At 45.9% G+C, this 26,907-nt stretch overlaps 1 protein-coding gene and 1 long non-coding RNA gene across 3 annotated transcripts in view; both read right to left on the reverse strand.

Moving 5' to 3' along the window:
- Nucleotides 1-1,575: 1,575 nt before the first annotated feature.
- LOC148378895 (uncharacterized) overlaps nt 1,576-26,907 on the reverse strand; it is a 62,892-nt gene continuing 37,560 nt past the window's right edge. Inside the window, exons 2-3 of the long non-coding RNA XR_015855548.1 lie at nt 3,501-3,578; nt 1,576-1,664 (exon numbers count right to left, since the gene is read on the reverse strand). This is a non-coding gene — a long non-coding RNA (uncharacterized LOC148378895). The remainder of the gene's footprint in view (nt 1,665-3,500; nt 3,579-26,907) is intronic.
- LOC148378896 (janus kinase and microtubule-interacting protein 3-like) lies at nt 5,161-6,348 on the reverse strand. Of its 2 annotated transcripts, XM_088367678.1 has the most exons (3): nt 6,000-6,348; nt 5,795-5,920; nt 5,161-5,425 (listed from the first exon to the last, which is right to left on the reverse strand). In XM_088367678.1, exons 1-2 carry the CDS (start codon nt 6,210-6,212, stop codon nt 5,804-5,806), a joined length of 330 nt encoding a protein of 109 aa, XP_088223804.1. In that variant the 5' UTR covers nt 6,213-6,348; the 3' UTR covers nt 5,161-5,425; nt 5,795-5,803. The 2 variants fall into 2 exon arrangements, with proteins under 2 accessions (XP_088223804.1, XP_088223803.1); XM_088367677.1 differs by lacking the exon at nt 5,161-5,425 and having other exon boundaries at nt 5,436-5,920.

The raw sequence follows: 26,907 nt of genomic DNA on the forward strand, positions 1-26,907 counted from the left end.
GTGTTGTTCAGTGCAGGATGGTGTTGTTCAGTGCGGCATGGTGTTGTTCAATGCGGCATGGTGTTGTTCAATGCGGCATGGTGTTGTTCAGTGCGGCATGGTGTTGTTCAGTGCGGCATGGTGTTGTTCAGTGCAGCGTAATGTTGTTCAGTGCGGCATGGTGTTGTTCAGTGCGGAATGGTGTTGTTCAGTGCGGCATGGTGTTGTTCAGTGCAGGATGGTGTTGTTCAGTGCGGCATGGTGTTGCTCAGTGCGGCATGGTGTTGTTCAGTGCGGGATGGTGTTGTTCATTGCGGCATGGTGTTGTTCAGTGCGGCATGGTGTTGTTCAGTGCGGCATGGTGTTGTTCAGTGCGGCATAATGTTGTTCAGTGCGCCATAATGTTGTTCAGTGCGGCATGGTGTTGTTCAGTGCGGGATGGTGTTGTTCAGTGCAGGATGGTGTTGTTCAGTGCGGCATGGTGTTGTTCAGTGCGGCATAATGTTGTTCAGTGCGGCATAATGTTGTTCAGTGCGGCATAATGTTGTTCAGTGCGGGATGGTGTTGTTCATTGCGGCATGGTGTTGTTCAGTGCGGCATGGTGTTGTTCAGTGCGGCATGGTGTTGTTCAGTGCGGGATGGTGTTGTTCAGTGCAGGATGGTGTTGTTCAGTGCGGCATGGTGTTGTTCAGTGCGGCATGGTGTTGTTCATTTCGGCATAATGTTGTTCAGTGCGGCATAATGTTGTTTAGTGCGGCATGGTGTTGTTCAGTGCGGGATGGTGTTGTTCAGTGCGTTATAATGTTGTTCAGTGCGGCATGGTGTTGTTCAGTGCGGCATGGTGTTGTTCAGTGCGGCATGGTGTTGTTCAGTGCGGCATAATGTTGTTCAGTGCGGCATAATGTTGTTCAGTGCGGCATGGTGTTGTTCAGTGCGGGATGGTGTTGTTCAGTGCGGGATGGTGTTGTTCAGTGCGGCATGGTGTTCAATGCGGAATGTTGTTGTTCAGTGCAGGATGGTGTTGTTCAGTGCGGCATGGTGTTGTTCAGTGCGGCATAATGTTGTTCAGTGCGGCATGGTGTTGTTCAGTGCGGCATGGTGTTGTTCAGTGCGGCATAATGTTCAGTGCGGCATAATGTTGTTCAGTGCGGCATGGTGTTGTTCAGTGCGGGATGGTGTTGTTCAGTGCAGGATGGTGTTGTTCAGTGCGGCATGGTGTTCAGTGCGGGATGGTGTCTTTCAGTGCGGCATGGTGTCGTTCAGTGCGGCATGGTGTCTTTCAGTGCGGCATGGTGTCGTTCAGTGAGGCATGGTGTTGTTCAGTGCGGCATGGTGTTGTTTAGTGCGGCATGGTGTTGTTCAGTGCGGGATGGTGTTGTTCAGTGTGGCATGGTGTTGTTCAGTGCGGCATGGTGTTGTTCAGTGCGGTATCGTGTTGTTCAGTGCGGTATCGTGTTTCTCAGTGCGGTATCGTGTTGTTCAGTGCAGTATCGTTGTGTTGTTCGTATTGTGTTTAACACTTAGCCTCTAACACTTAGCCTCTAACACTTAGCCTCTAGCATCTAGAAGGTAAATAAATAGGAAGGAAGGACTCACCGGTGACGTCTTCGCCCACGTGCAAGCGTTGTACTTTGTATTTTCATCCTTCTGACAGTGGAAAACATAGCCAACAAACACCGTGGAACCTAAACGAATGAAAGAAAACTATCATTTGGCCACAACCAACATTCACAGATACAACACAATGTGACGTGCGGGGTTGAGGTTAAAGGTTGAGTGAAGGGCCCTCGTTTTAAACTACTTTTTTGAAAAGGATTGGGAACAAGTAAGACGTATTTAATTTATTTAATGGGAAGTAGTAAGAGCTATTGAATTTAATCTATGTATTATATTCTATTGTATTGTATTCTGTTGTATTCTTTTGGATTGTATTCACACTAACCCCACTAAAACTTCAGCCCACAAAAACTCGCCTCTGGCGCCTAGCCTCTGGCACTTAGCCTCTAACACTTAGCCTTTAACACTTAGCCTTTAACACTTAGCCTTTAACACTTAGCCTAGAAGGTGAATAAATAGGGTTAAAGGTTGAGTGAAGGGACCTCGTTTTAAACTACTTTTTTGTAAAGGAGTGGGAACAAGTAAGACGTATTTAATTTATTTAATGGGAAGTAGTAAGACTTATTAAATTTATTTAATCTACTTTTCTTCCCAGGCAAAATTTGATGTGCTGCAATTCCAAATTTCCAAAGTGAATGAAGGAATGAAGTCCTTTAAATTATGATTTTGTATAAATACTAGGCATTAACACAAAATCGACGGGACAAAATGGGCAGACTTTACTTGTTTGAAAAGGACTGGTTACAAGACAGACTTTTTTAATTTATTTAATGGGAAGAAGACTTATTTAGTTTAATTGATCTATTTTTGTTCCCTGCCAAAATTCGATTTGCTGCAATTCCAAATTTCCAAAGTGAATGAAGGAAAGAAGTCGTTTAAATTATGATTTTGTTTAAATACTAGGCATAGACACAAAATCTACGGCACAAAATGGGCAGACTTTACTTGTTTGAAGAGGACTGGTTACAAGACAGACTTTTCTGATTTATTTAATGGGAAGAAGACTTATTTAGTTTATTTAATCTATTTTTGTTCCCTGGCAAAATTGGATTTGCTGAAATTGTATTTTGCCAAATCTTGCCTTGAGACCTGATAGGAAGTATTAAACGCTTAGTTAAATCAATACAAGTTGGTAATAAGAGCGAGTAATGTTGGTTGAACCGATGAATGAAGGTTGAAAGCAATTTAAATTATGACTTTGTATAAATACTAGATATTAACAGAACATCTACTGCGCGAAATGGGCAGAGTTTACTTGTTTGAGAAGGAGTGGCTTATTCAAAACTAAGATTTATTTAATCTGTTTGTTCCCAGGCAAAATTGGATGTGATGCAATTCCAAATTTCACCACATGATGGTGCCCAATTTTGACTTCATAGGACATATTAAACACTTAGCTTGTTATTATGTTCAAGGTAATCAGATTTGTTTATTATTCTAATGGCCTCTTCAAAACTATTCTGGATTACTACTTTGGATCTATTCTACATTACTTGGCAACAACATACTCTGTAACAGATTAGGCAGTATAATCATATCTGTTAACTTGAGAGTGCCCACACTCAATCTACTTATCGTGATGTGTTAAATCAATTACTGTTAGACATTATTTGTCTGATAATCTACCAAATCTTTGAATTGAAGAATTTGTGATTTAATTAATAGCTTGTTCAGGGTAATCAGACTTGTATATAATTCTAATGGCCTTCTTTTGAAAACTATTCTGAATTACAACTTTGGATCTTATATTACTTTGCAACAATCTACTCGGTGACAGATTAGGCAGTATAATCACATATGTTAACTTCAGTGCCCACACTGTATTTATTTATGGTTATTTGTTAAATCAAGTACTGTTAGACATGAAATAGGAAGTGTTTAACATAAATGTTATGGCTACTCACCATTGTAGCTCGTTCCTGGTCAATGATATGAGCCTCTTCTTGCAGTGGAAAACTTGCAGCCAACAAACACCGTGGAACCTAAAGGAATGAAATTAAACATTAACATTTCGCCCGGACCAACATTCACACGTACAACGCAACGCGGCTACACTTCTGCTATTACAAACGTAAATCTCCTTAAACACAACGAGTGTTACTTACCGTGTACGCTCTAGGCAAAATTGGATGTGATGCAATTCCAAATCTATCTGAAACGGCAGTTAAAAGTAGAGTTACATCAAGTTTTCTTTTTTAATCAACACAATCATTTACAACCGTTGACCAGAAAGAATCGTCGAAATTCGACGTCCCCCACAAACGCCACGCTCACTCGCTTTTCAGGGCAACAAAAGTACTTCTTTTTAAAAACGATGAGTTGTACTTACCGTGTACGCTCTGGACGGTCCAGTTGCAAGCAGAAAATAAAAATATTTCTCTTGTTAGTCGTTTGTTACCATCCGCTGTGTCTTTGTCAACATCGCCGCCATTTTCCTACTTCCTGCTGCGAGCCACGCCCACGGATTTAAATTTGGGCGGAAGCTCTTTCCATTGGCGTCGTTTTCGCGTATAGCAAATCCGATTGGTTGGGAAGGGGGCACGGTTATGCAGCCGAGGGGTCCTGTGATCGGTGGGATGTAAAGTAGGCGTCGACGTCACGTCCGCGTCACGTGACCACGACGTGGCAGACGTCATATAGCAACCGCTGTTTTGTTTAGTAGACTTACAGTTGTTATGCATTGACATAATGGCGCACACACCAAATAGATTTAAATAAATTAAATAATTCTTCTGCCCACTCTCTTTTAAACAAGTTAACTCTCCCCGCGGATTTGAATTCCGGCGAAAGTTACGCCCATCGACGTCACGTATGTCACGTGACCACGACGTGGCAGATGTCATATAGCAACCGCTGTTTTGTTTAGTAGATTTACAGTTGTTATGCATTGGCATAATGGTGTGCACTCAAAATAGATTTAAATAAATTAAATATTTCTTCTGCCTACTCCCTTTTAAACAAGTTAACTCTGCCCACGTCCATTGACGTCTTGTCTGCGTCACGTGACCACGACGTAGCGACGTCATATAGTAACCGCTGTTTTGACCAGTAGACTTAGTTATTATGCGTTGACATAATGGCGCACTGGTTAGCATGGCCACCTCTTAAGCATGATGATGCGGGTTCGACGCCTGATCAATGTTAGCATGGAGTGAGCTGAAGTGCATGGCGCTGAAGATTTGAATCTTTGAAATGCGCTGAGGTCTGACATATCAGGCAGAATGGTTTGCCATCACGTTCAACAAAAAATAGAAACTTTCCCACTCTGATTAAAACGTCCTGTGTTCATCTACGTATTTTCGTTTTGCTGTGCATCTTTTCCCTGCCATTTCGAGAGCCCAATTGACACTCATAGTTTAAAGAAATGTGTTTGCCCATCCTACTTTGTGGAATTTCACCACATGCGCTTTTGACCAAAATACCAAATTGAACTCAAGTGAAGCCAACACGCACAACCCCCCCCCCCCACACACACACACACACACACACACAAATGTTGATATGAACATAAAAGAGCCGCATGCGGTTCGGGAGTTGCGGCTTGGCCAAACCTGTACTATACAACTTTATTTGTATAAAATTTTCACAACAGCTGTCACACAAACAAAGCGGGAAAAACCGAAGACGTGCGTGTTCCGCCCACGCTGGATTTATTTGCACCTTTGAAAAGACACCGTATTGCCGCAGATGTGGCAAAGAGTACTTTTGGGCATCTGAGACGGAAGGATGTCCAAAGCATCACGTCACCTGCTCTGGTAGGCATGGTGGTGGGACGTTGAGGTCAACCGCTTTGGGGTTGGCTGACTCTTTGATCGCAGGATGCCACACACTTGAAGACAGAAGCAGAAAAGCAGAGCTAAATGCAAAATGTACTCACCGGTGACTCCAATTTTTTTCCCCCCTGAAGAAACAGCTGGACGGGTGGCCCCGGCTGGCCAGTGGGACTCTTGTTATTCTGACCCTTTTTAGTGCGCGTTTGGGGCAACAACCGTTTTTTGTGGCGCTCTCTTCTGGTTCAAAAGTGCCCTGCATGTGAATTTGCTTTTCCTGCCTTCTGATTGGATGAGCGCCGGTGTGACGCGGTGCCTCTGTCACCGTGGCGGGGGGTATACGTTGGCATCGGAGCGTCTGCCAACGTCTGAGACCGGCTGGCAGTGTATCGGAGGTGTCGAGTGCGGTGCCGCTGGAGCTCACTCACCAGCTGGTGTTAGGGCCACAGAATGAAGGCCAAGGAGAAGAATAGAAAGAGAAACAGAAACTTCTCCTCCAATTGTTTGATTTGTCTCTTCTGAGCTTCGATGAATTCTTTCAGCTCTTTGTTCCTCTAGGACGGACAAATGGAAAGTGGCATTCAAAAGCCAGTAAGCGTGCAAGTAAGTGCCGGGCTGGCTTTGGGCCCTTACCTGTTGCGCGCTGTGCAGCAGATCCATTCTCTCTTGGAGGATGCAAGCGTCGCGCTCCCTCAACTCGCACATCAGGGCTCGCTTCCATTGGTCCACGGCGCTCCTAAGCTCTTCTCTCTGATCCGCCGTCAGCACGTCATTCACGCCAGCGTGGCTGGCTTTTTCGCCGTCCGTGGCGGGGCAGTCCCGCTGCGGTAGCGCCTCGTACAACATGGCCTCCAGCTCCAGGATCCTCTGGGCCGCAATCCTCGTCCATCAGTGGTCCGGCGGGAGATTTGAGGGCGGCTTACCTTATGAGCCTGGTCCATGGAACACTTCCTGAAGTCCAACTCTTCATCCAGGTAGCCCTTCTGCTTGCAGAACATATCCTAGCACAGCTCAAGGTCAGAATTGTTGGGGCACATTGCCGGAGTTCCCCTTGGCTGATGTCGCGTGTCTGTCTACCTTCTCACTTTCAATGTCCAACATCTTCTGTTGAAGTGTTGACTTGGTCACTTTGATGTATTCTAACCACTGAGGAAAGGCTGCTGTCACATAAGCAGAATGCGAGAGCGTGCGTGGACGTGCGCGTTACCTTCTCGGCTAGGGTGAGAAGGGTCCTGGCGTGAATCACGACCACCTGCTCCTCGTTGGTGAGATTCTGCAAGAGCCCAAAGGCACAGCGTCAACAAGCTTCTTTCAGCGCAAAGCCTTCCAAAAGTCACATTTGAGCCGCCGAGTCTCGTGGAGTGCGAACATAAGGAGTTCGACATACACTTACGGCGTTATAGCCCAGGATGTCCAGCTTCTTCATCAGATCACTGATGACGATGTCCGGGGGAAAGGCGCAAGGAGCAATGTAAGGTGTTCTGGGACCTCGGGTTAAGGTTAGGGTTGCGAGGGACGCCTTACGTACGCTCACGCCCTCGGCCTCGCAGTAGATCTGCAAAGGGCTGAGGCCGTCTGGGAAACGGACTTGCAGAAACTTCAAGACGGGGGAGCGCCACTCCCTCTCCTGAAAGGCAGAGGCATGCATCCGTCCGTCCGTCCGTCCGTCCGTCCGTCACATCTCTGGCCTCAACACGCTTGTGCGAGTCTTCCCACCTCCAGCTCCAGGATGCGGAACTCAAGCAGTTCGTTTTGGTCTCGGATATCCTGGATGTGCTCTTTCAGACGCGCTTCTTCCGCCTCCATCCGCCTGACCTGAAAAGACAGTCAGACCTCATCTGCGGGGCTTCCCGACAGGTGTGACGCCAAGCGACTCCGCCCAGCGCCTTTCTTTCCGTCACCTTTTCGGCCAACTGCTGATTGCTCTGACGCAGCAGCTGCTTCTCCTCCACCCACTTGACATTCTAGAAGAGACAAACGCGTGGACAGCTTTGGAATGTTGTGTCATTTTCATCCACAAATTCTTTGGTTGACTGGAAAATGACATTTGCTTTTCTCCGCATTTTCCCAGCCACGTTCGGGGGGGGGGGGGGGGGGGGTTGGTCCAGTAATGCCAGACGGATGAGTGACTGAAGAATGTAGCTATTTTGTCTGAGAAAAAGGTGTGCTCATTGATGAGCTTACCTGTCCTTGTTGCTTCAGCGCTGACTCCAGATCTGCTACTCTGCTTTGATAGTGACCCATTTCTACTATCAGCTTTTCTCTGGGAGGCTCCTCCTCCTCCTTTCAGACCAGAGAACACCCGAGGCTGGGTGAGAACGGGGAGGCTGCGACCCGGCCGGGGGTTGCGGGAAGGGGCGCCACCTTGATCTCCTTCTCGGCGTCGTAGTCCCCTTCGCTGGTCTGGGCTAGCAGAGCGTAGGCTCGTTGCAGCGCTTGATATTCTTGCGTCAGCTGGCGGTAGCGAAGCTCCGCCTCTTCATGCACACACCAATGCAACACAGCACTAGTACCAGAATCAGTCAGACCGGCGACAAAGCACCCGCGACGCAAAGACGAGTCCGATTCCAGGCTGAAGAGGAATGTTTGGTGCCAATACGCTGGCAGAAATGGCGGGCTACCTCTTCGGGTTCCGTGTCGGGGGTTCTGTCGGTGTGAAAAGACAAGGACGATCCGTCCGAGTCCACCAACACGTCTTCGTCGTAGCCGTAAAATGTTTCGATGACCTGCGGGCGCGGAAGCAAACATCTCTCTGAACAAACTGAAGCGACACCTCACGATGAATCGACGAGAGGAACAATAGCGAGAAAAAGGCCATTTCATCTTGCGCAACACCAAGCAGCCGCAAACAAACAGACTCACCTTGCAGGACCTCACGCTTTGTTCCTCCTCAGAGATTCTCGACGTCGGTATCGTAGCAGCAAATCTCTCTCCTGTCGACACAAATAATCCGCCTTTGAGATTCTTTGGATGCAAAGGGAACGAACGGCTCCGGCGCAGAAACAAACGCGACTCACAATGACATTTCTGACATGAGCTCCTGTCTCCAGAGCCTGAAAAACACGTCACCGGCGATGATTGGAGGGACGCTCGTCTTTTCCAAAAGTGACAACTACAGGGTGTGTCAGGGTTTTCCAGATTATCTTTATCGTATCATTGTGTTGCTTTGACTTTGACTGCGACCTGTAATAAATAATATTATTTATCCCTTATTTATCCCTATCGCTTATCCCTTCCTACACAAAGTCGTAAAACACCCCTTGCTATGTTTTGACTAGAGGTCAAGGGCTTCCTCTATTCAATCCACTCTTACACCCACCCTGTTTCTCTTAATTAAAATGCTCGTGCAGGAGCCGAGAGTCAGACTTCATTCGTACAACGGATGGACTCTCCACCTGCAGGTGTCCAAAAGAACTTACTTGTCTCCCGTGTGGTTCTTGCAAAATAAGTTGGAGCGAGCGCAACTCTAACAGGGTGCATTTTGCCACTAGCTGCCTACGGACAATGACGTCGCGCTCGCGGCTCATGGTTGACGGGCTGAGCAGCCGGGCAAGTCCGTCGTTTTCAGCGCACAGCGAGTGGCAAAGGCGCTGACAAAACGGGAGCTTTGAGCTGCTGAAAACGGCAAAACAAGTCTAAAGCGTGTTCAAACGCGTGCGCACAATGCTCCTGCTTGAAAGGTCGGAATTTAAGGGGCCAATTTTTTGGATGGCGGCCGCCGGCCAAGCTTTGGACGGAAAAGGTTTCCTGACGACAGCGAGCGAGCGCGGCGCTGCCGTACGTGCACCGAGTCGCCTGCCTGAAGACCTTGGACAAGTCGTCGATGATGTGCCGCTGCTCCACAACTTGAAGGAACTCCATTTCACCGTCCTGCTGGCCGCAACCGCGGTCCAGGTCATTGAGCGAACTAGGCCTTCTCTGTGGAACACAAATGCAGTGGACTCTGTTGGCACGCCGCCGTTGTCCGCGTCGACTTACCAAGCTTGCCATCTCCTCGTTCTCCTGGGTGACAAAGCGCACTTTGTTTTCAAGGCGACACAGCACCAGCGAGAGTTCTTCATTCTTCCTGCTCAGGCGTTTGTTTTTGTACAGGAGTGGCAGAAACTGGCTTTCTGTTTCTCTCAGTCGCTTTAGCTGCAAGCATGAAGTGCGGGATGTGAAAGACGCACAACACGCGGGCCAGAACGTATCCATTCCTTTTGCATCGGTTTGAACGGAATCGTGGCTTTGGCTCCCAATAAAAGACATCTACCAGGCAACCGACTCGCCGCGCCGCTCAACTAATAAGCAAGCGCAATGGGTGCCTCGCTGGATGGCGCGCATCAAACGTAGCGCAAACCTTCAAGCGTGCCGTCAATAAATTACCAGTTCATTGCGCTCTTCAGAAAGCAGGGCGTTTCGATCCTCCAGTTTCCTGATGACTGCGCTGAGCTCAGCGATTTTCAGATGAAACCGTCGCGTGTCCCGATCCTCCTGAGACTGAAAACGCCCCGCAACACACACACACAAGCACTCGTTCAAAGTTCAAAACTGTTTTTGTGCTACCTTCCTCCAGCAACGAACTAAGTCATGCGTACTGCAAGTGTGTGATGAGGTGGCTTACGCAATGAAGAGGATTGCTAGTAGCGGCGTTGACCCCACTTCCAGGGTAGTTTAGGCCCGCCCTTTGGGAATCCCTCAGGGCAGCGATCTGCTGCTCGGCAGCCTGAGTCTGCAGCTGAAGGCGGTGGACGTGGCCGGCCCCAGGGCTTCATCCAAAACACTAACCGCTCTGTCTTTCAGCTTGATCTCATCCGTCTGGATGTACAAACGGGGAGCGCTCAGGCAGGCGGGCAAACTCATTTGCCAGAATTGTGACAAAAACAAAGAGAGCAACCGGCCAATTTTTTTCTTGAATCGACTAGAACACCTTTGCTGTGACAAAAGCGAAGCGAGCAACCGGACATTTTCTTCTTGTGAAATAGAATAGAATAGAATGCCTTAGGTGTCATTGCACTGCAGGTATACAACGAAATTGGGAACATAGCCACGCACCGCGCATCTGATCAGTCCTACCAGTCGGCGGATCTCCCTCTCGCAGTCTCTCTTGGTTCGGCTCAGCTCCTCCCGATGCTGGTGATGAGCCGATCGGAGCTCGGCCGCTCGGGACTGCCAGGCCTGCTGGGCCGCTGCCAGGGCTTCTTCCGCGCTCCTGGTGGAGGCGACACCGCTCGGTCTCCCGACACCGCCGCGTCTCCTCCACCTCCGCCAGCAAAGCGCCCCCCCTCCTCACCTGAGCAGACATTGCGCCACACCGGGCCGTTGAGACCGCAACGGAGCGCCGCGACGCTTACTGGGGACAAGCTACACAATACGGTAGCGGCCGCATCGAAGCCCGACGTGGCGTGCGGATAGTCAGACACGGATAGAGCGGATCACCTTGTCCATGGAGCCGTCCCTCAGGCTGAGGACCAAGGCATTCAGTCGCTGGATCTCTCCATCTTTGATTTTGATCACTCTCATCAGCTCCATTTCATGCTGCCGCAGTAATGTCTCCCTGGTAATGGCTAACTCTTTCTGCTTCTCCTCATGGAGTTTGCTTTTGAGTTCCGTCATGGCGGCGGTGGCACGGTGGTGCTCCGCCCGCAGGTCCTGACTTCTCTCTCTCTCCAGACAGCTGACCTGACATGACTTAGACTTAGACGAACTTTATTGTCATCTTGTCTGCACATGGTGCATACAAAACGAAATTCCGTTGCATACGTCTTACAACAAAGTAGTGATATTGCAGTTGAATAGAAGTAACATACCCTATGAAAATATATATATATACATATATACTATATATATATATATATATATATATATATATATATATATATATATATTAAAAATAAGTATAAAGTGCAGCAGTGATAATTATGCAATAGTGCAAGTAGGCAAAACAGTATTCAAGAGTGTGCAGAGGAATGCTAAACCATGTATTAAACTTCTATTTAAAGGGTTTATACAAGTTCAGTAAAGTTGGTAGTGCGAGATAGTGCAAGATAGAGGTCCGTAGTGTCATAAAGTACAGTTCTGTGAATGTGTGATGCAGAGTTCAGTTTAGAGCTCAACAGTTCTAGTGTTCAACAGTCTGATGACAGCAGGGAAAAAGCTGTTGCAGAACCTGGTGGACCTGCAGCGGATGCTGCAAACCTCTTCCCAGAGGGCAGCAGGGAGAACAGTCCATGGTGGGGGTGTGATGGGTCATTGATGATGTTACGGGCACGGGACATGCAGCGCTGAGATGAAATGTCCTGAATGGAGGGAAGAGGAGCCCCTATGATCCTCTCTGCTGTCCTCACCACTCTCCTCACGTTCTTCCAATCGGAGGCGGTGCAGCCTCCACACCACACAGAGAGACAGCTTGTCAGAATGCTCTCTATGGTGCTCCTGTAGAACGTCCTCATGATGGGTGGGGGCAGGTGGGCTCTCCTCATCCTCCGCAGGAAGTACAAGCGCTTCTGTGCCCTCTTGACCAGTGCCGTAGTGTTCATAGTCCAGGTGAGGTCTTCTGTGATGTGGACCCCCAGGAATTTGGTGGTGCTGACCACCTCCACAGCTGAGCTGTTGATGATCAGTGGAGCGTGGTGAGGCTGTTTTTTCCTGAAGTCGACGATGATCTCCTTCATCTTCTCCTCATTCAGGATCAGGCTGTTTTCTCTGCACCAGCCCACCAGCTGCTCCACCTCCTCTCTGTAGTCCAGGTCATTGTTGTCTCTGATGAGCCCCACCACCGTTGTGTCGTCTGCTGACTTCACGATGTGATTGGTGGTGAACCTGAGGACGCAGTCGTGTGTCATCAGGGTGCACAGCAGGGGGCTCAGGACGCAGCCCTGAAGGGAGCCTGTGCTGAGGGTGATGACATCAGAGGTGTTCTGTCCGACCCGGACTGACTGAGGTCTGTTGGTGAGGAAGTCTAGCAGCCAGTTGCGAAGGGGGGTGTTGAAGCCCAGGTGTTCCAATTTTCCTACCAGATGCTGTGGGATGATGGTGTTAAACGCTGAGCTGAAGTCCAGGAACAGCCTCCGCACATGGGTGTTCTTCTCCTCCAGGTGAGCCAGGCTCAGGTGAAGAACGGAGGAGATGGCGTCCTGAGTGGAGCGGTTTTGCCGGTCGGCAAACTGGAACGGGTCAAATAATAGGGGGAGTCTGGAAACGATGTGACCTTTAAGCAGCCTTTCGAAGCACTTCATCATAACCGGAGTCAGTGCAACAGGCCGGTAATCATTAAATGATGACACTTAAAGCACGCCGGCACTGTGGCTTGGCCCAGCGAGGTGTTAAAAATGTCTGTGATGACCCCAGCCAGATGACTTGCACATTCCCTGAACACACGCCCAGGAATGTTGTCGGGGCCAGGGGCCTTACAGGGGTTGACTCTCCTCAGGGTCTTCAACACATCGGCGGAGTCAAGGCAGAGTACCTCCTCTTCCTGATGGGGGACAGTTTTAACTGCTGGAGTGCCGTTTAGTGCCTCGAACCTCCCAAAGAAGTTATTTAGACCATTTAGAAAGTCAGCATCAACTACACCCACCGGGGGGGGGGAGGGTGAGTTGTAGTCTGTAATCGCCCGTATGCCTTGCCACATACTCCTGATGTTTTTGACGTCGTGTAAACGATCCTGAAATTTTCGACTGCGGTCTCGCTTCGCTATCCTGATGGCACGGTTCAAGTTGGCTCTCGCTGTCCTCAGTGTCTCCTTGTCGCCAGACTTGAAGGCAGAGTTCCGCGCTCGTAGCGTTTGACGTACCTCCTCAGTCATCCAGGGTCGTTGGTTGCCCCGGGTGATGATATTCTTAGTGGTGCTGACGTCCTCGGTGCATTTGTTGATGTAGGCTGACACAGTCATGGCACACGCATGTCTAATCTACATCGGGAAAACTGGGAGGGAGGGAGGCAGGCAGGGAGGCAGGCAGGGAGGCAGGCAGGGAGGCAGGCAGTGTCTGTCTGTTGAGGTTTTCACCTTGTTCTTCTCCTGCTGAAGTTCTAACTGGACGTCCATCAGTTTGGTTCTCAGCTCGTCATTGGCGGCCTGAAGGGCGTCCGTTCGCTCCGCCTTGGCCCGCCCTGCCGGAGCTCGTTTGGACATCTCTTACTCGAGTCTCGCCCGGTCGTCAGTCAGAGATCACAACATTTGTACCTGGAGAGCACAAACGCAGCGCTGTTTTCCACTGGCTTCGAACTCAACTTCAATCGGTACCGTAACTTACAACAACATAAACATAGAACTAGCTTGACTTATTCATTGAATAAATGCATTTGGTTCTTCAAAACTGCATCACGCAACATAGCGTGACCGAGACGGCCGTTATCCACCTGCGTGAAGTTATTTGGTGAAATGAATGAGATGTTTAAGACACCATCGTTCTGTCTCTATGTAGATGAAGGTAAATAATCGATTGCTGAAGGTCCAAAGGTGTTGTGATAAACAAATAAACATATTAGTGATTAGTGACATATTTGTGATAAACATATTAGGCAGGATAATCACATATGTTAACGTGACTGCCCACACTGTATTTATTTATGGTTATTTGTTAAATCGAGTACTGTTAGACATGAAATAGGAAGTGTTTAACATAAATGGAAGACGAAAGGGGTACTCACCATTGTAGCTCCTGCTGGTCAATGATACGAGCCTCTTCTTGCAGTGGAAAACATACAGCCAACAAACACCGTGGAACCTAAAGGAATGAAATTAAACATTAACATTTAGCCTCAACCAACATTCACAGATACAACGCAACGCAAACTACACAAACGTAAATCTTTTTAAACACAATGAGTTGTACTTACCGTGTACGCTCTAGACGGTCCACTTGCAAGCAGAAAATAAAGATATTTCTGTTGATAATCGTCGTGTTTGTATCCGGTGTCTCGCTCAAGGCCATTGCACCCACAGATTTGAATTTTGGTGAGAGTTCAGCCTATTGACGTCATTTCCGCGGTGTAATACCCGCATATGTATCTGAAACGGCAAAGTTAAGAGTAGAGTTAAATAAAGTTTTTAGTCAACGCAATAATTTACAACCGTTGACCAGTCGAAATAATCGTCGAAATTTGGCGTCTGTGGCTGGAAGCAGACGCCGAGTTCGACATTCCTCCCAAACGCCACACTCCCTCGCTTTTCAGGGCTAAAAAAAAACAGTTGTAATTACCTTGTACGCTCTAGACGGTCAAGTTGCAAGCTGAAAACAAAAATATTTGCCTTGTTAGTCATCGTGTTACTAACCGCTGTGTCTTGTTTGCCAGAACTGCCGCTTTCCTACTTCCTGTTGCAAGCCACGCCCACGGATTATAATTTTGCCGTGAGTTCCGCCTATTGACGTCATGTCCGCGTCACATGACTGCGACGTAATATTATCTAAAACTGTTTGTGCGGTATTGTGTTGTTCTGTGCGGTATTGTGTTATTCTGTGCGGCGTCGTGTTGTTCTGTGCGGCGTCGTGTTGTTCAGTGCGACGTCGTGTTGTTCAGTGCGGCATGGTGTTGTTCAGTGCGGCATGGTGTTGTTCAGTGCGGCATGGTGTTGTTCAGTGCGGCATAATGTTGTTCAGTGCGGCATAATGTTGTTCAGTGCGGCATGGTGTTGTTCAGTGCGGCATGGTGTTGTTCAGTGCGGCATGGTGTTGTTCAGTGCGGCATAATGTTGTTCAGTGCGCCATAATGTTGTTCAGTGCGGCATGGTGTTGTTCAGTGCGGGATGGTGTTGTTCAGTGCGGGATGGTGTTGTTCAGTGCGGCATGGTGTTGTTCAATGCGGCATGGTGTTGTTCAGTGCGGGATGGTGTTGTTCATTGCGGCATGGTGTTGTTCAGTGCGGCATGGTGTTGTTCAGTGCGGCATGGTGTTGTTCAGTGCGGCATGGTGTTGTTCAGTGCGGCATAATGTTGTTCAGTGCGGCATGGTGTTGTTCAGTGTGGAAAGGTGTTGTTCAGTGCAGGATGGTGTTGTTCAGTGCGGCATGGTGTTGTTCAATGCAGGATCGTGTTGTTCAGTGCAGCATAATGTTGTTCAGTGCAGCATGGTGTTGTTCAGTGCGGCATGGTGTTGTTCAATGCGGCATGGTGTTGTTCAATGCAGGATCGTGTTGTTCAGTGCAGCATAATGTTGTTCAGTGCAGCATGGTGTTGTTCAGTGCGGCATAATGTTGTCCAGTGCGCCATAATGTTGTTCAGTGCGGCATGGTGTTGTTTAGTGCGGGATGGTGTTGTTCAGTGCAGGATGGTGTTGTTCAGTGCGGCATGGTGTTGTTCAATGCGGCATGGTGTTGTTCAGTGCGGGATGGTGTTGTTAAGTGCGGCATGGTGTTGTTCAGTGCGGCATAATGTTGTTCAGTGCGGCATGGTGTTGTTCAGTGCAGCATGGTGTTGTTCAGTGCGGCATGGTGTTGTTCAGTGCGGCATGGTGTTGTTCAGTGCGGCATGGTGTTGTTCAGTGCGGCATGGTGTTGTTCAGTGCGGCATGGTGTTGTTCAGTGCGGAATGGTGTTGTTCAGTGCGGCATGGTGTTCAGTGCGGGATGGTGTTGTTCAATGCGGGATCATGTTGTTCAGTGCGGGGTGGTGTTGTTCAGTGCAGGATGGTGTTGTTCAGTGCAGGATGGTGTTGTTCAGTGCGGCATGGTGTTGTTCAATGCAGGATCGTGTTGTTCAGTGCAGCATAATGTTGTTCAGTGCAGCATGGTGTTGTTCAGTGCGGCATGGTGTTGTTCAATGCGGCATGGTGTTGTTCAGTGCGGGATGGTGTTGTTCAGTGCGGCATGGTGTTTTTCAGTGCGGCATAATGTTGTTCAGTGCGGCATGGTGTTGTTCAGTGCGGCATGGTGTTGTTCAGTGCAGGATGGTGTTGTTCAGTGCGGCATGGTGTTGTTCAATGCAGGATCGTGTTTTTCAGTGCAGCATAATGTTGTTCAGTGCAGCATGGTGTTGTTCAGTGCGGCATAATGTTGTCCAGTGCGCCATAATGTTGTTCAGTGCGGCATGGTGTTGTTTAGTGCGGGATGGTGTTGTTCAGTGCAGGATGGTGTTGTTCAGTGCGGCATGGTGTTGTTCAATGCGGCATGGTGTTGTTCAGTGCGGGATGGTGTTGTTCAGTGCGGCATGGTGTTGTTCAGTGCGGCATAATGTTGTTCAGTGCGGCATGGTGTTGTTCAGTGCGGCATGGTGTTGTTCAGTGCGGCATGGTGTTGTTCAGTGCGGCATGGTGTTGTTCAGTGCGGAATGGTGTTGTTCAGTGCGGCATGGTGTTGTTCAGTGCGGGATGGTGTTGTTCAATGCGGGATCATGTTGTTCAGTGCGGGGTGGTGTTGTTCAGTGCAGGATGGTGTTGTTCAGTGCAGGATGGTGTTGTTCAGTGCGGCATGGTGTTGTTCAATGCAGGATCGTGTTGTTCAGTGCAGCATAATGTTGTTCAGTGCAGCATGGTGTTGTTCAGTGCGGCATGGTGTTGTTCAATGCGGCATGGTGTTGTTCAGTGCGGGATGGTGTTGTTCAGTGCGGCCTGGTGTTTTTCAGTGCGGCATAATGTTGTTCAGTGCGGCATGGTGTTGTTCAGTGCGGCATGGTGTTGTTCAGTGCAGGATGGTGTTGTTCAGTGCGGCATGGTGTTGTTCAGTGCAGCATAATGTTGTTCAGTGCAGCATGGTGTTGTTCAGTGCGGCATGGTGTTGTTCAATGCGGCATGGTGTTGTTCACTGCGGGATGGTGTTGTTCAATGCGGGATCGTGTTGTTCAGTGCGGCATAATGTTGTTCAGTGCAGCATGGTGTTGTTCAGTGCGGCATGGTGTTGTTCAGTGCGACATAATGTTGTTTAGTGCGGCATAATGTTGTTCAGTGCGGCATAATGTTGTTCAGTGCGGCATGGTGTTGTTCAGTGCGGCATGGTGTTGTTCAGTGCGGCATGGTGTTGTTCAGTGCAGGATGGTGTTGTTCAGTGCGGCATGGTGTTGTTTAATGCGGCATGGTGTTGTTCAGTGCGGGATGGTGTTGTTCAGTGCAGGATGGTGTTGTTCAGTGCGGCATGGTGTTGTTCAGTGCGGAATGGTGTTGTTCAGTGCGGCATGGTGTTGTTCAGTGCGGCATGGTGTTGTTCAGTGCAGGATGGTGTTGTTCAATGCGGGATCGTGTTGTTCAGTGCGGCATGGTGTTGTTCAGTGCGGCATGGTGTTGTTCAGTGCGGCATAATGTTGTTCAGTGCGGCATGGTGTTGTTCAGTGCGGCATGGTGTTGTTCAGTGCGGCATGGTGTTGTTCAGTGCGGCATGGTGTTGTTCAGTGCGGCATAATGTTGTCCAGTGCGCCATAATGTTGTTCAGTGCGGCATGGTGTTGTTTAGTGCGGGATGGTGTTGTTCAGTGCAGGATGGTGTTGTTCAGTGCGGCATGGTGTTGTTCAATGCGGCATGGTGTTGTTCAGTGCGGGATGGTGTTGTTCAGTGCGGCATGGTGTTGTTCAGTGCGGCATAATGTTGTTCAGTGCGGCATGGTGTTGTTCAGTGCGGCATGGTGTTGTTCAGTGCGGCATGGTGTTGTTCAGTGCGGCATGGTGTTGTTCAGTGCGGAATGGTGTTGTTCAGTGCGGCATGGTGTTGTTCAGTGCGGGATGGTGTTCAATGCGGGATCGTGTTGTTCAGTGCGGGGTGGTGTTGTTCAGTGCAGGATGGTGTTGTTCAGTGCAGGATGGTGTTGTTCAGTGCGGCATGGTGTTGTTCAATGCAGGATCGTGTTGTTCAGTGCAGCATAATGTTGTTCAGTGCAGCATGGTGTTGTTCAGTGCGGCATGGTGTTGTTCAATGCGGCATGGTGTTGTTCAGTGCGGGATGGTGTTGTTCAGTGCGGCATGGTGTTTTTCAGTGCGGCATAATGTTGTTCAGTGCGGCATGGTGTTGTTCAGTGCGGCATGGTGTTGTTCAGTGCGACATAATGTTGTTCAGTGCGGCATAATGTTGTTCAGTGCGGCATGGTGTTGTTCAGTGCGGCATGGTGTTGTTCAGTGCGGCATGGTGTTGTTCAGTGCGGCATGGTGTTGTTCAGTGCAGGATGGTGTTGTTCAGTGCAGGATGGTGTTGTTCAATGCGGCATGGTGTTTTTCAGTGCGGGATGGTGTTGTTCAGTGCGGCATGGTGTTGTTCAGTGCGGAATGGTGTTGTTCAGTGCGGCATGGTGTTGTTCAGTGCGGCATGGTGTTGTTCAGTGCAGGATGGTGTTGTTCAATGCGGGATGGTGTTGTTCAGTGCGGGATGGTGTTGTTCAGTGCAGGATGGTGTTGTTCAGTGCGGCATGGTGTTGTTCAATGCGGCATGGTGTTGTTCAGTGCAGGATGGTGTTGTTCAGTGCGGCATGGTGTTGTTCAATGCGGCATGGTGTTGTTCAATGCGGCATGGTGTTGTTCAGTGCGGCATGGTGTTGTTCAGTGCGGCATGGTGTTGTTCAGTGCAGCGTAATGTTGTTCAGTGCGGCATGGTGTTGTTCAGTGCGGAATGGTGTTGTTCAGTGCGGCATGGTGTTGTTCAGTGCAGGATGGTGTTGTTCAGTGCGGCATGGTGTTGCTCAGTGCGGCATGGTGTTGTTCAGTGCGGGATGGTGTTGTTCATTGCGGCATGGTGTTCAGTGCGGGATGGTGTTGTTCAGTGCAGGATGGTGTTGTTCAGTGCGGCATGGTGTTGTTCAATGCGGGATCGTGTTGTTCAGTGCGGCATGGTGTTGTTCAGTGCGGCATGGTGTTGTTCAGTGCGGCATGGTGTTGTTCAGTGCGGCATGGTGTTGTTCAGTGCGGCATAATGTTGTTCAGTGCGGCATAATGTTGTTCAGTGCGGCATAATGTTGTTCAGTGCGGGATGGTGTTGTTCATTGCGGCATGGTGTTGTTCAGTGCGGCATGGTGTTGTTCAGTGCGGCATGGTGTTGTTCAGTGCGGGATGGTTTTGTTCAGTGCAGGATGGTGTTGTTCAGTGCGGCATGGTGTTGTTCAGTGCGGCATGGTGTTGTTCATTTCGGCATAATGTTGTTCAGTGCGGCATAATGTTGTTTAGTGCGGCATGGTGTTGTTCAGTGCGGGATGGTGTTGTTCAGTGCGTTATAATGTTGTTCAGTGCGGCATGGTGTTGTTCAGTGCGGCATGGTGTTGTTCAGTGCGGCATGGTGTTGTTCAGTGCGGCATAATGTTGTTCAGTGCGGCATAATGTTGTTCAGTGCGGCATGGTGTTGTTCAGTGCGGGATGGTGTTGTTCAGTGCGGGATGGTGTTGTTCAGTGCGGCATGGTGTTCAATGTGGAATGGTGTTGTTCAGTGCAGGATGGTGTTGTTCAGTGCGGCATGGTGTTGTTCAGTGCGGCATAATGTTGTTCAGTGCGGCATGGTGTTGTTCAGTGCGGCATGGTGTTGTTCAGTGCGGCATGGTGTTGTTCAGTGCGGCATAATGTTGTTCAGTGCGGCATGGTGTTGTTCAGTGCGGCATGGTGTTGTTCAGTGCGGCATAATGTTGTTCAGTGCGGCATGGTGTTGTTCAGTGCGGGATGGTGTTGTTCAGTGCAGGATGGTGTTGTTCAGTGCGGCATGGTGTTCAGTGCGGGATGGTGTCTTTCAGTGCGGCATGGTGTCGTTCAGTGCGGCATGGTGTCTTTCAGTGCGGCATGGTGTCGTTCAGTGAGGCATGGTGTTGTTCAGTGCGGCATGGTGTTGTTTAGTGCGGCATGGTGTTGTTCAGTGCGGCATAATGTTGTTCAGTGCGGCATGGTGTTGTTCAGTGCGGCATGGTGTTGTTCAGTGCGGTATCGTGTTGTTCAGTGCGGTATCGTGTTTCTCAGTGCGGTATCGTGTTGTTCAGTGCAGTATCGTTGTGTTGTTCGTATTGTGTTTAACACTTAGCCTCTAACACTTAGCCTCTAACACTTAGCCTCTAGCATCTAGAAGGTAAATAAATAGGAAGGAAGGACTCACCGGTGACGTCTTCGCCCACGTCCAAGTGTTGTACTTTGTATTTTCATCCTTCTGACAGTGGAAAACATAGCCAACAAACACCGTGGAACCTAAACGAATGAAAGAAAACTATCATTTGGCCACAACCAACATTCACAGATACAACACAATGTGACGTGCGGGGTTGAGGTTAAAGGTTGAGTGAAGGGCCCTCGTTTTAAACTACTTTTTTGAAAAGGATTGGGAACAAGTAAGACGTATTTAATTTATTTAATGGGAAGTAGTAAGAGCTATTGAATTTAATCTATGTATTATATTCTATTGTATTGTATTCTGTTGTATTCTTTTGGATTGTATTCACACTAACCCCACTAAAACTTCAGCCCACAAAAACTCGCCTCTGGCGCCTAGCCTCTGGCACTTAGCCTCTAACACTTAGCCTTTAACACTTAGCCTTTAACACTTAGCCTTTAACACTTAGCCTAGAAGGTGAATAAATAGGGTTAAAGGTTGAGTGAAGGGACCTCGTTTTAAACTACTTTTTTGTAAAGGAGTGGGAACAAGTAAGACGTATTTAATTTATTTAATGGGAAGTAGTAAGACTTATTAAATTTATTTAATCTACTTTTCTTCCCAGGCAAAATTTGATGTGCTGCAATTCCAAATTTCCAAAGTGAATGAAGGAATGAAGTCCTTTAAATTATGATTTTGTATAAATACTAGGCATTAACACAAAATCGACGGCACAAAATGGGCAGACTTTACTTGTTTGAAAAGGACTGGTTACAAGACAGACTTTTTTAATTTATTTAATGGGAAGAAGACTTATTTAGTTTAATTGATCTATTTTTGTTCCCTGCCAAAATTCGATTTGCTGCAATTCCAAATTTCCAAAGTGAATGAAGGAAAGAAGTCGTTTAAATTATGATTTTGTTTAAATACTAGGCATAGACACAAAATCTACGGCACAAAATGGGCAGACTTTACTTGTTTGAAGAGGACTGGTTACAAGACAGACTTTTCTGATTTATTTAATGGGAAGAAGACTTATTTAGTTTATTTAATCTATTTTTGTTCCCTGGCAAAATTGGATTTGCTGAAATTGTATTTTGCCAAATCTTGCCTTGAGACCTGATAGGAAGTATTAAACGCTTAGTTAAATCAATACAAGTTGGTAATAAGAGCGAGTAATGTTGGTTGAACCGATGAATGAAGGTTGAAAGCAATTTAAATTATGACTTTGTATAAATACTAGATATTAACAGAACATCTACTGCGCGAAATGGGCAGAGTTTACTTGTTTGAGAAGGAGTGGCTTATTCAAAACTAAGATTTATTTAATCTGTTTGTTCCCAGGCAAAATTGGATGTGATGCAATTCCAAATTTCACCACATGATGGTGCCCAATTTTGACTTCATAGGACATATTAAACACTTAGCTTGTTATTATGTTCAAGGTAATCAGATTTGTTTATTATTCTAATGGCCTCTTCAAAACTATTCTGGATTACTACTTTGGATCTATTCTACATTACTTGGCAACAACATACTCTGTAACAGATTAGGCAGTATAATCATATCTGTTAACTTGAGAGTGCCCACACTCAATCTACTTATCGTGATGTGTTAAATCAATTACTGTTAGACATTATTTGTCTGATAATCTACCAAATCTTTGAATTGAAGAATTTGTGATTTAATTAATAGCTTGTTGTTATGTTAAGGGTAATCAGACTTGTATATAATTCTAATGGCCTTCTTTTGAAAACTATTCTGAATTACAACTTTGGATCTTATATTACTTTGCAACAATCTACTCCGTGACAGATTAGGCAGTATAATCACATATGTTAACTTCAGTGCCCACACTGTATTTATTTATGGTTATTTGTTAAATCAAGTACTGTTAGACATGAAATAGGAAGTGTTTAACATAAATGTTATGGCTACTCACCATTGTAGCTCGCTCCTGGTCAATGATACGAGCCTCTTCTTGCAGTGGAAAACTTGCAGCCAACAAACACCGTGGAACCTAAAGGAATGAAATTAAACATTAACATTTCGCCTCGACCAATTTTCACACGTACAACGCAACGCGGCTACACTTCTGCTATTACAAACGTAAATCTCCTTAAACACAATGAGTGTTACTTACCGTGTACGCTCTAGACGGTCCAGTTGCAAGCAGAAAATAAAGATATTTCTGTTGATAATCGTCGCTGCTCAGTGGCTCACGGCCATCGCGCCAACAGATTTGAATTTTGGCGGAGGTTCGGGCAATTACGTCATATCCACGGCACATGACTGCGACGTAATACCCGCTTATCTGAAACGGCAGTTAAAAGTAGAGTTACATCAAGTTTTCTTGGAACCTAAACGAATGAAAGAAAACTATCATTTGGCCACAACCAACATTCACAGATACAACACAACGTGCGGGGTTGGGGTTAAAGATTGAGTGAAGGGCCCTCGTTTTAAACTACTGTTTTGAAAAGGAGTGGGAACAAGTAAGACGTATTTAATTTATTTAATGGGAAGTAGTAAGACTTATTAAATTTATTTAATCTACTTTTCTTCCCAGGCAAAATTTGATGTGCTGCAATTCCAAATTTCCAAAGTGAATGAAGGAATGAAGTCCTTTAAATTATGATTTTGTATAAATACTAGGCATTAACACAAAATCGACGGCACAAAATGGGCAGACTTTACTTGTTTGAAAAGGACTGGTTACAAGACAGACTTTTTTAATTTATTTAATGGGAAGAAGACTTATTTAGTTTAATTGATCTATTTTTGTTCCCTGCCAAAATTCGATTTGCTGCAATTCCAAATTTCCAAAGTGAATGAAGGAAAGAAGTCGTTTAAATTATGATTTTGTTTAAATACTAGGCATAGACACAAAATCTACGGCACAAAATGGGCAGACTTTACTTGTTTGAAGAGGACTGGTTACAAGACAGACTTTTCTGATTTATTTAATGGGAAGAGGACTTATTTAGTTTATTTAATCTATTTTTGTTCCCTGGCAAAATTGGATTTGCTGAAATTGTATTTTGCCAAATCTCGATTTGAGACCTGATAGGAAGTATTAAACGCTTAGTTAAATCAATACAAGTTGGTAATAAGAGCGAGTAATGTTGGTTGAACCGATGAATGAAGGTTGAAAGCAATTTAAATTATGACTTTGTATAAATACTAGATATTAACAGAACATCTACTGCGCAAAATGGGCAGAGTTTACTTGTTTGAGAAGGAGTGGCTTATTCAAAACTAAGATTTATGTAATCTGTTTGTTCCCAGGCAAAATTGGATGTGATGCAATTCCAAATTTCACCACATGATGGTGCCCAATTTTGACTTCATAGGACATATTAAACCACTTAGCTTGTTATTATGTTCAAGGTAATCAGATTTGTTTATCATTCTAATGCCTCTTCAAAACTATTCTGGATTACTACTTTGGATCTATTCTACATTACTTGGCAACAACATACTCTGTAACAGATTAGGCAGTATAATCACATATGTTAACTGAGAGTGCCCACACTCAATCTACTTATCGTGATGTGTTAAATCAATTACTGTTAGACATTATTTGTCTGATAATCTACCAATCTTTGAATTGAAGAATTTGTGATTTAATTAATAGCTTGTTCAGGGTAATCAGACTTGTATATAATTCTAATGGCCTTCTTTTGAAAACTATTCTGAATTACAACTTTGGATCTTATATACTTTGCAACAATCTACTCGTGACAGATTAGGCAGTATAATCACATATGTTAACTTCAGTGCCCACACGGTATTTATTTATGGTTATTTGTTAAATCAAGTACTGTTAGACATGAAATAGGAAGTGTTTAACATAAATGTTATGGCTACTCACCATTGTAGCTCGCTCCTGGTCAATGATACGAGCCTCTTCTTGCAGTGGAAAACTTGCAGCCAACAAACACCGTGGAACCTAAAGGGAATGAAATTAAACATTAACATTTCGCCTCGACCAATTTCACACGTACAACGCAACGCGGCTACACTTCTGCTATTACAAACGTAAATCTCCTTAAACACAATGAGTGTTACTTACCGTGTACGCTCTAGACGGTCCTGTTGCAAGCAGAAAATAAAGATATTTCTGTTGATAATCGTCGCTGCTCAGTGGCTCACGGCCATCGCGCCATCAGATTTGAATTTTGGCGGAGGTTCGGGCAATTACGTCAGTATCCGCGGGCATTTGACTGCGACGTAATACCAGCTTATCTGAAACGGCAGTTAAATGTAGAGTTACATCAAGTTTTCTTGGAACCTAAACGAATGAAAGAAAACTATCATTTGGCCACAACCAACATTCACAGATACAAAACAACGTGCGGGGTTGAGGTTAAAGACTTGTGTGAAGGGCCCTCGTTTTAAACTACTGTGTGAAAGGAGTGGGAACAAGTAAGAAGTATTTAATTTATTTAATGGGGAAGTAGTAAGACTTATTAAATTTATTTAATCTACTTTTCTTCCCAGGCAAAATTTGATGTGCTGGGCAATTCCAAATTTCCAAAGTGAATGAAGGAATGAAGTCCTTTAAATTATGATTTTGTATAAATACTAGGCATTAACACAAAATCGACGGCACAAAATGGGCAGACTTTACTTGTTTGAAAAAGGACTGGTTACAAGACAGACTTTTTTTAATTTATTTAATGGGAAGAAGACTTATTTAGTTTAATTGATCTATTTTTGTTCCCTGCCAAAATTCGATTTGCTGCAATTCCAAATTTCCAAAGTGAATGAAGGAAAGAAGTCGTTTAAATTATGATTTTGTTTAAATACTAGGCATAGACACAAAATCTACGGCACAAAAATGGGCAGACTTTACTTGTTTGAAGAGGACTGGTTACAAGACAGACTTTTCTGATTTATTAATGAAGAGGACTTATTTAGTTTATTTAATCTATTTTTGTTCCCTGGCAAAATTGGATTTGCTGAAATTGTATTTTGCCAAATCTCGATTTGAGACCTGATAGGAAGTATTAAACGCTTAGTTAAATCAATACAAGTTGGTAATAAGAGCGAGTAATGTTGGTTGAACCGATGAATGAAGGTTGAAAGCAATTTAAATTATGACTTTGTATAAATACTAGATATTAACAGAACATCTACTGCGCAAAATGGGCAGAGTTTACTTGTTTGAGAAGGAGTGGCTTATTCAAAACTAAGATTTATGTAATCTGTTTGTTCCCAGGCAAAATTGGATGTGATGCAATTCCAAATTTCACCACATGATGGTGCCCAATTTTGACTTCATAGGACATATTAAACACTTAGCTTGTTATTATGTTCAAGGTAATCAGATTTGTTTATCATTCTAATGGCCTCTTCAAAACTATTCTGGATTACTACTTTGGATCTATTCTACATTACTTGGCAACAACATACTCTGTAACAGATTGGGCAGTATAATCACATATGTTAACTTGAGAGTGCCCACACTCAATCTACTTATCGTGATGTGTTAAATCAATTACTGTTAGACATTATTTGTCTGATAATCTACCAAATCTTTGAATTGAAGAATTTGTGATTTAATTAATAGCTTGTTCAGGGTAATCAGACTTGTATATAATTCTAATGGCCTTCTTTTGAAAACTATTCTGAATTACAACTTTGGATCTTATATTACTTTGCAACAATCTACTCGGTGACAGATTAGGCAGTATAATCACATATGTTAACTTCAGTGCCCACACTGTATTTATTTATGGTTATTTGTTAAATCAAGTACTGTTAGACATGAAATAGGAAGTGTTTAACATAAATGTTATGGCTACTCACCATTGTAGCTCGCTCCTGGTCAATGATATGAGCCTCTTCTTGCAGTGGAAAACTTGCAGCCAACAAACACCGTGGAACCTAAAGGAATGAAATTAAACATTAACATTTCGCCCGGACCAACATTCACACGTACAACGCAACGCGGCTACACTTCTGCTATTACAAACGTAAATCTCCTTAAACACAACGAGTGTTACTTACCGTGTACGCTCTAGGCAAAATTGGATGTGATGCAATTCCAAATCTATCTGAAACGGCAGTTAAAAGTAGAGTTACATCAAGTTTTCTTTTTTAATCAACACAATCATTTACAACCGTTGACCAGAAAGAATCGTCGAAATTCGACGTCCCCCACAAACGCCACGCTCACTCGCTTTTCAGGGCAACAAAAGTACTTCTTTTTAAAAACGATGAGTTGTACTTACCGTGTACGCTCTGGACGGTCCAGTTGCAAGCAGAAAATAAAAATATTTCTCTTGTTAGTCGTATGTTACCATCCGCTGTGTCTTTGTCAATATCGCCGCCATTTTCCTACTTCCTGCTGCGAGCCACGCCCACGGATTTAAATTTGGGCGGAAGCTCTTTCCATTGGCGTCGTTTTCGCGTATAGCAAATCCGATTGGTTGGGAAGGGGGCACGGTTATGCAGCCGAGGAGTCCTGTGATCGGTGGGATGTAAAGTAGGCGTCGACGTCACGTCCGCGTCACGTGACCACGACGTGGCAGACGTCAAATAGCAACCGCTGTTTTGTTTAGTAGACTTACAGTTGTTATGCAT

Source organism: Syngnathus floridae, unplaced genomic scaffold (assembly GCF_059516105.1).
Source record: "Syngnathus floridae isolate MCC-2025c unplaced genomic scaffold, RoL_Sflo_1.0 HiC_scaffold_24, whole genome shotgun sequence".
Lineage (NCBI taxonomy): Eukaryota > Metazoa > Chordata > Actinopteri > Syngnathiformes > Syngnathidae > Syngnathus > Syngnathus floridae.